Source organism: Phaethon lepturus, unplaced genomic scaffold, assembly GCF_000687285.1.
Source record: "Phaethon lepturus isolate BGI_N335 unplaced genomic scaffold, ASM68728v1 scaffold2385, whole genome shotgun sequence".
Classification (NCBI taxonomy): domain Eukaryota; kingdom Metazoa; phylum Chordata; class Aves; order Phaethontiformes; family Phaethontidae; genus Phaethon; species Phaethon lepturus.
Window position 1 is genome coordinate 81,255 of NW_010542482.1, and position 10,339 is coordinate 91,593.

The window sequence follows — 10,339 nt, forward strand, 5'->3', positions numbered from 1 at the left end:
CTAATAAATGATACCAACCTGTTAAGTGAACTATAAAAACAATTAAATCCTTACTTTTGGTGTGCAGAATGGCTTTAAACAAAACACTTTCATATGAACAAGGAGACAAAGCCCAATACACTGACAATTCCTGAATTTCACTTAAGTTTCAATGACAACATCCACTTCCCAGTCACAATAAAGGAAACCTTTCCCCATGACAGGTGGTTTAACATCCTGACAAAACATCATAAATCCATAGAATAGTTTGGGTTGGAAGGGATTTTTTAAGATCATCTAGTCCAATCCCCCTGCAATGAGCAGGGACATCTGCAACTAGATCAGGTTGCCCAAAGCCCCGTCCAGCCTGACCTTGAATATTTACAGGGATGGGGCATCTATCACCGCTCTGGGCAACCTGTGCCTCATGGTGAAAAATTTCTTCCTTATATTTACAGCCTTACAATCAAAAATAAAGGAAACACAAATGTTAAGAAACATGGTCAACCAAATGAATTTCAAATGCATGGGGAGGTAGTGAATTTCTAAGAAAGCATATACATACACAGGGAAAAAAATTGTTGCTATCTGTCCTTGTAAGTGGTATAAGAAAATTGTTCTTCAAACAGTATGTTTGAATGGATATTAAGGATAACTCAGAAACAGGTGAGAGACTAGCTACACTTTTTCTTACAATTAAAAAAATTAATGAAAAAGTACAAATATAGGCAATCTAAAGACACAAATATGTTCATAAAGGATCAGAAGCTTATCTGACAGGATGCTACCCCATATTAAGCCACAGAAGACAGTTCAGTACCTTACTGTTTCATTCTGAAACTTAAGCACTGGTGCAAATTTTTGTTTGTTTTGCTATTCTATGTAGCGTTTCCTGTTACATAAACAAGGATATGAAACTAAATCTTAAATGAAGAATGCCTACGCAGCATCAAATTGTTGATGAGCTTGGTAAAACTGTTGAATGCTCTATGCACCCAGGTAGCTTTCTTTAAGTATCACACCTTGTTAATTTCAAATAATGTAACATTGAGGTGTGGGTAGTACATACCCTTTCATGGAACCTGACAGTTTTAACGTTGTCGAAGACATTCAGCAGATGTGCCTGTACATTGTGAGAGTCTGATGCCTGGCCAAGAATTTCTAAGAGAGCAGGATCTGATACAAAGAAGAATCGTGGAAATAGGAGCCGCTTTTTCTCCAGGTACCTGCATTTTTTTACAAAAATGGAGGGGGGAGTAGATGGTAAGTGCATTAGGTTAATTTACACATCCTTTCCTCTCTAAAGGTGGCATTTCTCACAACGTATCATCGCAATTTTTAGCAGTGGCAATGACAACAATCCTTATCCATCATAACTTCATGTTAAGCACCTACTTTTAAAGCTATTGTTTTAGCATCAGAAATCATTTCATGGAAACCTTTTATTATTTGCTGTCATGTAAGCACTAGTAAAAAGAAAAGAAAGTAAACCAAAAGAAAATGTTTTTACATTAAGTCTGTTACTTGCTATTTAGGTCTCTCATGCTGAATTTCTCCCAGATTCGTGAAGGGTCTGAATAGAGACCCATGCAGATCTAGCCTGCCTTCTAGATTGAAACTAGGCTGAAAAAACCTTTGGTTTCACAGAGCTAGACAGTGAGTGACAGCTTAGTCACAAATCAAATACGGATGAGTGAGTTGCTAGCAATTTCTTTGGAAGTGTTGTATCATCCTGCTAACTAGTTTGCTCAGTTCAACTGAATTCATAGTAGAATAAGAACACGGCCTTTGCAAAGTCCATGGGACAGTACTCAAACAACTGCTCTTCGCCTAGTTACACAAATCACAACCATCTACCCAAGATGGTGGTTCTGTAGTAATCTTACCCTGTGAGTGATTTCTGACAGATTTCAAGCTGTTCTAGTAAATGCGGTAGTAACTGTCCCATGATTTCATCTCCAATGCAGCACTGAACAACATTTGGTGTTTCATGAGCTCGGGTCATGATCCTCACCCAGGATTTATCAATGTTAGAGAAACGCTTTGCTTCCTGTTGAAACATGGCAATGAATGCGGAAGGGAAGAGATGGAGGAATGAAGAGAGAAGAGGGAAAAAGCACTTGCTTGCAGAATTGGCACCCAGTAATCTCACCAATAATCTTCTCACTAGTAATCCCATGTCCAACTTCTAAAGATTTTTCATTTTAGAAAAACACAAATCTTTCTGCTTACACAATACAGCTGATTTTATACTTGACTGTGAAGCTTGCTCTCTACTTTCTCTTTCAATCATTTTTAGAGAAAAAGACAGAAAACTCATTGTGCTTGAATTGCATGCTTCAAATTTGAAGTTTTTCTAAAAGCCAAAGTTAATTTTTAATTTGGAAAACTATGTAGGAAAGTTTAAGATACGGATTCCTAGCTACTACTAGGCTACTGGTAGGTACTACTAAGCTAGCCTACCTAAGCTAGGCTACTACTAGGCACTACTTAAACACATATTGGTTAACAATTTTACAATCTAGAAATAAAAAGATCAACTAGCTCACTCAATTTTATTATTCTTTCTAACACAATACTTCTGTTGGCATTATCTACCTGATTTCTTAGCATGACTAGTTTTGTACTAAAAACTGAAGTTTATATTACTGTATCAATTATGACATCATGGTTAAGTTTTGTTCTTAAAATTTTTTGTTCTTAAAATGTAGAAAACAAAAAAAAAAGGCATGTCTGAAACCTTTGGAAGCTGCTTTGCTATGTCACCACCAACAAAAACAGCTTCTAGATAAATCCACAAGTTCTGCACAGTCATCCAGTTCTCAGTGATATCTGTTGTATTGGAAAGATAGTGCACCCATTTCTGAATCTGTGTCTTGAAGGGTGTGTTGTATCTAAAATAAAAAGATGACATTTGCTTTATTTCAAGAACGAAACAAGTCTCTTGTTTCTCTCAAGAAGGAAAGCCAGCACATTACGCATAAGGATTAGGAATAATTTTGCTGCTTGTACTTTTGTCAAGTGAAAGCATAAAAACCTATACTTGACTCAATTCAGATAGTTAGGAGCTATAAACCAAATAAGCTCTAACTTGCTCCTTTTGTACACATGGCGCATAGCACAGCTCTGATCCAACAGAAACTGAACAGGAGCAAGATTTCAGATTCACTCCAAGGTAAAGTGGTTTCAAAAAGGGACTATGCAACACCTTGAAAGCTGCAAGACTCCCAGAGGTCCTTATCAACTGAACTCTTGCTTTTGAACATCTGCCTGATGATCAGGTTCTATGTTCCTTATTGTTCGTTATCTGTGGGCTTTGGCATGTAAAACCAGACAAACTGAACCTCCTTTTAACTGGGATTTTCAGCACCTTCAGGATGAGGCAGTGACCTATCACAGGGGGCAGAGTAGGCAGTGCATGTAATGCCCGCAGTATGCCTGCCACAACCAGGCAGTGTTCCCCTTTATGCTCGTTGCCACTTTCTTGCATCAATGAAAACTGTCCAGCTGGTTATTCAGGAAGCCTGAACTGTATCCACATGCTTTCAAAAGAACTTATTGGAGGGATACAGAGAATAAGAACTAGCCCATGAACAGTTCAAGGACAAGCAAGCTCTTAGTTTTTATCTAGATGTTTGTTTTCCTTCTCCTCTGTGAAAGATAGATTTGCTTAATAAAACAAAGCCTCTTGCTGATTATTTTTATCTTCCCCCCTCCCCTTTTCCTGTTACCTGTTACTCATGAGAGAGCCAAGAATCATCAAGCTGTCCTCCATGGTAGCAATTGTTTCTGATGTGCTGTCACCTCTTAAAAGAAGTTCCCCGCGGGTTTTAAAGTTTGTGAAGATAAATGTTTTGTTGTCCCATTCAGCTATCACTTGTTTTAACTTCTGCTCAATGTCTCTCTCCTTCACAGCACTTATGCAGATATCCTTTTAAATAAATAGGATGTCAAAACAAGCCATGAATGGTTCAAGCCTCCAGTATACAAATCTAACACATATTTCCTTCAACCCTAACAAGGCTGAGGAGCAACCATTGATCAGGTGGAAGGATCTACAGACATACAAACACCATAGCTAATAATCTGTATACCATATCACGATATAGCCAGCTTTGGGGGGAAAAAAAGAATAATACAGCAATTACTTGTCATATCTTTAATGCTGCAAAGCAAGACACCCTCACAGATTAACTACTGGGCCAAGCTGCATGATTTAAAAAGAGGAGTTGACACCACAACATATTTATGTAATTACTTTATACAGAAAGCTGAAGTGATAGCCCATTTCTCTGTTCTTTCTTTAGGAATATTGTGTTTTCCTTCTTACTACTCTTACTCATATATTATTCGAGCAGAATTGTTTTGCTTTATGCATCCATTTCTCTTCCTTCACAATACCTCGATTTCCTCTTTATATCGTAATAGTGGAGCTTCCATTATATTCCTCAGTTTGAATGTTTCACTTTCCACATCAAAGTTGTGTTCAGTGAGATCTGTAATCTGTTTCCAGTGCCGAGGCATCATTGCTTTACTTGACATACGCTCAAGCAATGGACAACATTCACTGAAGTCCTCAATGGTCTTCTTTAGGTCAAAAAAGGCTTGCCATTCTTTTACACCACGAGGAAGCTTACGGCATCTACATAGAAATAATGCAAGATTTTTCAAACAGTTTTAAATATTCTTTATGTTACGCATTTAACCACAATGTATGGTTTTAACAGCAGACCACATACCTTACAAACTCAGGTTACCTGTATTTTGAAGATTCTGTATGTGATTCTGCATGTGAGAAAATCTGTTTCCAGTCTATTTCATTGACTGATAGTTGTACAGGCACCTATTGGGTCTCTTTAAGGAGAGCAGCTGCATAATTCTAATACACTTTGTCCAAGAGATCTTCAAAAACAATTGAACAGCTTTACATCTTGATTTCATCTTTTGATGAGGCTCATGATATGCACTGCTCTGTACTCTAGAAAAACCCCCATTCCTCAGAACATGCAGGTTTAATTCTTTAAATCATTTGATTCCTGATGTGATGAAAAGTTCAGGTGCTATGCATGCAATATATCCCATTTTGTAGGAAAACTATTCAGCGATTTACTAACTTGCCTTAGACATCTAGGGTGAATCTGTCTCTCATGAATAATAATACAACAAAGAAACGAAATTTCCCTTCATGAACAAAATAAATAGCAATTTTAACATATATACCACTCTCATCCAAAAAAAGTTAACCAAGAAGCTCTCTAACAAACAATAATTCTCAACATTTAGAGTCTAAACTGTCTCCTTTATTTTATGAAGTTGGTAATGTATGTATTTTTTCAATTAAAATTCGCATTTGTCATGTTTCAATGAACAAATACATGTTCAGATATGATTATTGTTGCTAACCAATTGTGATCATACCTAAGAAGTAACAAAATTATTTTAGGCTTCTTTACCACAGCAGTAGTTTCTCACCTGTTCTGAAAATCCAGAAGTTCACTGTTAATTTTTCCAGTGTCTAATTCTGACCAAAGAATATCATAGTAGCCACTGACTGTGCCAATGACATTGTTATATAGATTATAGAGTTTCTGTAACAGATTCAGTTGCTTCTTTATTTCAAGCAGCTGAGGATACCGAGTAACAGGCAAACCAAAAAGGTCTTCCCCACCAGTATAAGTAATATATTTCCGAAAAAGATTATCAAATCGATTCTAAGAAAGAAAAAGAAAAAGATCAAATTAAATAAAATTAAATAACTAAATATTCAAGATCTGGCATTATGCTTAGAGCTGCATTAGTGATTAAAATCTAGTAAATACTAGAAAGATATACAGAAGATACTAACACCTTAAGACTTCCAACAGTTTTGTTAACAATTTTCATGAGAAAAGGAACTTTTAGTTAGCTTGGAGGCATATCTTTAGAAGTTGACAGGGAGGCCATTTACTCCATGTGGCACAGTGATAGAACAATAAATGCTAAGCTTGCACTTGAAAGAGGTAGAGCATGAAATGCAAAGCAAAGAAAGGTCAATGCAGCAAATTCTACCTCTCTAGTACGCTGTGCAATTCTTTTATTGAAGGGATGAAATAAGAATTATTACTGTTTAAGCAGCAAAATAAAACAAAATTTAATTGTCAATTGCAATCTGAGGGAACATAGTAGGAAGCCAAATGAATAGCACTATGAAAAAAGGAAAACCATTAGAAGTCATCATTACAGGAAGAGAAATTAAGCATGGTACAAAGAAACATTTCAACAGCATAGTCAGTTTAAACAGAAATTTTTAATATTTTTTTTTAAAGTGAGGAGGTGAAGAAGATTGGGCAGAATTGTATTCATGAAGAAAAGACACAATAATGAACACAAGAACAGCCTATACCAAATACACTAAACGTAGAGTAGGGTCTCATCAGGATACTTGAATCTAGTAATTATTACTCATGCAGCCTTTCTTTTAGCTCATAAAAAAAAATAAATCTCATTTTAACCAGCATTCCTCGCAAATGCATAGAAAACATACCAACTTAGCTTTTATTACGTTAAAACACATTTTGCCCAATCAGTAACCCCATGTATCAATGAAAATTAGTACAACTAGTCTGACTCATTCTCAGAGCCTTCTTGCAATAAGTATTAAGAAATGTCTTAGAATTAACAGTACCTGAAACATAGTAAGCCTGTCACTGGCTTCCTGAGGCTCTAAACCAACCACCATAGGCCCATTCTAAAAAAAAAAAAAAAAAAGAAATTTAATAGTGAATTTAGAGGGTGAAAATAGCCACAACATATTGCCAATCAGCATCTTCTAAATGCTAACCTCAAACTTTTTTGCAGCTGCAGGATTCCACCCCATCAGATGACAACTGAACCAAAAGATCAGTTACCTACTTGAACAAGTACTTCATCAAAAAAACCAAACACAAAAAAACCCACCACAAAGGCGGCAATTGTCTTTTTAATACAGAAGTTTTCATAATAGTGTAAAAACTTAGGCAATGGTAAGTTTTTACTTTTCAAATAAAGTTTCAAATAAAAATCAACATTACTTAGACGATGATACAAGACTGGTTCAGCTTGACTCATTTATATTTTACTGAGAAAAAATGTAAGAGTTTAAGTCATTTGTACTTATATCCAACAACAGAAAACACTTCTTAGAGTCTAACATAATTTCTGATTACTCCCAATTTTCACATTTGCTCATGCTAACCAGCTGTCTATCATAAACCCTAAATGTCTCAAGCCTTAATCTTTAAGAGCTGATTACCAGCATTACACACTTTAGTCATATACAAAAAATAACCAAAGCCTGACCTGCACTGAAACTCAAATACCACATTTACAAGAATAAACATATTCTTCAGACAGTAGAGGCACATCCCATCAACTCCACAATCTTTCCATGCTCCCACTGCTGCTCAAAAACTCCTCTAATACAATACACCACAAACACTTGCCTGATCATAATCAGAATAGAACTGTGCACAGTCTTCAATAAAAGTCTTCACAGTGCTAATAAGCTCTCCTCTGAAGTTTGGCTGCAAAGCAACAAGCTCATTTTGTACTTCGTTTGCACGGACTAGCAGTTTTTCCCAAGTGTAGTGCAAAGTGTCCACCTTCTCTGTCTCTTCCTTGGCCACAAGTAGATCATATTTGTTTAACATAGCATAGGATTCCTGACAGAAGTTTGGATCAAGATATACAGAATGGTTACTGAAGTTAATTTTACATACAGATGTATGCTAACATTTTAAATTTTTAAGAAAAGAGAATTTTTTGTTAGAAAATCTGTGGTTTTTTGCAATTATCACAATCTGGCAAACCAATACCAAACTGGAAGAAACATCAAAATAAAAACTAGCTAGTTCTCCTTAAGTCCTTACCTTTCACATAGCATTCTGCTTTCTGATAGATTATTTGCCCTAGTGCAATCTGCCTCTCTAAAAAACTATTTGCCATTAAGTACTACTTAAGTCTACAGGTTTTAGTTTCATTTGAATGAGAATATTTTTCTGATCCATGCTATATATGTTTATTTCATCCCAGGATATAGCTGATAAATCAATCGCTCTCATGCATTCTCATATAATCTGCCTAACATTAGCTTTCTCCTCTTCTGTAGGCTAAGCTAAAAAAAAAGAGAGAGAACAAAATCAATGCTTTTCATATACAGACTTCTTCCACAAAGTATCGAAAGCTTTCTTGCATTAAATATCTGTATTCTCATCTTCTTCTTACCTAAATCACTCAATTTCTGCACTATTCACTAAACCACCTATCACCTCAACAAGTTGACATTTGTCCAAATCAGAGTTCCACGAAAAAAGCTTTACAGGAACACAACAGGTCTGCTACCCAACATTTAACACATATTAATCATACATTTTCAAAGTGCACTGTTAAGCTTTACCCAAGAAAATAATTGCTCTGTTGAAACAGTACCCATACATGCAACATTCCTGTCGACTACCTCAATGGGCCCAACTTGATAGTCTATGGAGATCTGTAGTTCTCTGATCTCTTTTAAAGCTGACATGACTATTCTTATATCATCCAGATCCCTGATGCGGCGATTTAACTTCTTGCCAGTTTCCTCTATAAAAGTGAAAATTGCTTCCATCTCTGTTCGGTACTTCTTATTACAATGACACCCCAGCAAAGTCATCCAGGCTTTGGTTTCCGCTGTCAGTGCTAGCTTCAGATCAGCTAAAAACATTGAACAATGAATAGATATTTAGATATTGTAGATATTTTTTAAGATGTACTTTTAATCTTTTTTCAATGCGTGTTCTCTTCAGTCCAAATTCTGTTTTTTCAGTCTAACCATCCATGTACAGAGAAGATTAGATCATATTTACACCTTTGAGTGGCTTATAGGATTGCTTCCAATTCAGGATTGTTTTCCTCCTAATCTTCTCAGAATATATCACCTTTCCTACTGGAAAGATGAGGCTGGACTCCACATTTGTTATCTTGTTCGTCTATCATTACACACATTTCTGTCCTACACATCACTAATAAATTGTTTAATGTTTTTATCTAAGTCTAAATTTTTTTCAAAAATTAATCTTTAAAAAAAAATAATATGGGGGGGAATAAGTCTGATTATGGAAGCTGAAGAAACAGAGTTTGATCTGACATTTAATGACACCAAAGGGTCCAACAACCATTTAATTTTTCTAAGTTTTATCTGTAGCATCTGTGGAACGAAGTGACAAACATTTAGAGAGAAAATTGAAGTCTTGCTGAGTTGCTGTCCAATCTTGCAGCAATCCAGTCCATTTCTCTAAAGCTCTGTCATTAAATTCAAATTTCTTCCTCACAGTTCTCAACAGAAGAGTTAAAAATCAATACCAACACAATCATTACATAAAATTTGATCTGGATAATTTCAACCCTGTTTACCTATTCATTCCCTGTGCAGATTTCACTTGTGTGTCTTCCTTTTTACACAATGCCTCTTCCCATGCTTAGCTCTCACACCTGATGGTCTTTTTTATTTATTAAGTATCAGAACTACCTCACCTCCATTAAGTTTCAACAGCCAGCTTCTTTGCCTAGTTCTACCATCTACCATCTACCATCAACCCCGTAAGTAAGTAGTATCCAGGTGGGGGAAGAAACTCCAGCTGAGCCTCACAGATACCCTTGCATTAGTGTTTTGTTTGCATGCATTTACAGACAAAACAGCAAACAGACATTCTCTTTTTCTCCTTTCCATCTTTAACCTAGTTCATCCATCCAAAACTAAGCATCATCTCTCCTTCCTACAGGAGTCAGAAAGTATATGTCTCAAGAGAGAAGTGGAAATCTGAGCTCTACCAGTGTACAATGCAATAGCTCCCACGCAGATATATTCAGGCTCAGAATTGATTTTCAGCTCCAAGTCTTGGAAATGCAGAATTTCAGATTCAACTTCAGAGAGTGATGGGTTTCCCATCATTAATTTATCAATGGTTTCCTCCTTGTCCCTCTGCCATATATGGTGGTAACAACGAAAACTCTCCAAAGCTGTAAGAACTTCCTGAAAAACATTAGAAGTTCAAAGAAAGATTCTCAGCATTATATGTATAGCATACATATAATTTGTTAGCATCTGCTCATTAGAATACATTAAGAACTCTATAGTGAAGCACGTTGCATCATTTCACTACACAGAAGGCTGCTGGTAAATTTATGCTAAAACAAGTTCCATTAGAAATCACAAGCCTTGCCTGGAACACTATGCTAATAACATTCAATTTCTCAAATGAGTTACAGTCTTTTCCAACTAAGTGATTCTTCAGTCAGTGAAATACTAGGACTCAGTGGGAAGTAAAATGCTCCTTTAAGACTAGAATACAGTAGAATCATAGAA

The 10,339-nt window shown here is 36.0% G+C and overlaps 1 protein-coding gene across 1 annotated transcript in view; it reads right to left on the bottom strand.

Annotated features, from left to right (window-relative positions):
- The window catches only part of DNAH5 (dynein, axonemal, heavy chain 5), a gene marked incomplete at its 5' end in the record, with an annotated part of 88,263 nt that extends 78,257 nt beyond the window's left edge, over nucleotides 1-10,006 (bottom strand). Inside the window, 10 exons of the mRNA XM_010288019.1 lie at nucleotides 1,049-1,205; nucleotides 1,866-2,029; nucleotides 2,720-2,873; nucleotides 3,711-3,910; nucleotides 4,381-4,621; nucleotides 5,452-5,690; nucleotides 6,644-6,706; nucleotides 7,440-7,658; nucleotides 8,453-8,688; nucleotides 9,805-10,006. Of these exons, the coding sequence (XP_010286321.1) occupies nucleotides 1,049-1,205; nucleotides 1,866-2,029; nucleotides 2,720-2,873; nucleotides 3,711-3,910; nucleotides 4,381-4,621; nucleotides 5,452-5,690; nucleotides 6,644-6,706; nucleotides 7,440-7,658; nucleotides 8,453-8,688; nucleotides 9,805-10,006 (1,875 nt within the window). The remainder of the gene's footprint in view (nucleotides 1-1,048; nucleotides 1,206-1,865; nucleotides 2,030-2,719; nucleotides 2,874-3,710; nucleotides 3,911-4,380; nucleotides 4,622-5,451; nucleotides 5,691-6,643; nucleotides 6,707-7,439; nucleotides 7,659-8,452; nucleotides 8,689-9,804) is intronic.
- Nucleotides 10,007-10,339: the final 333 nt, after the last annotated feature.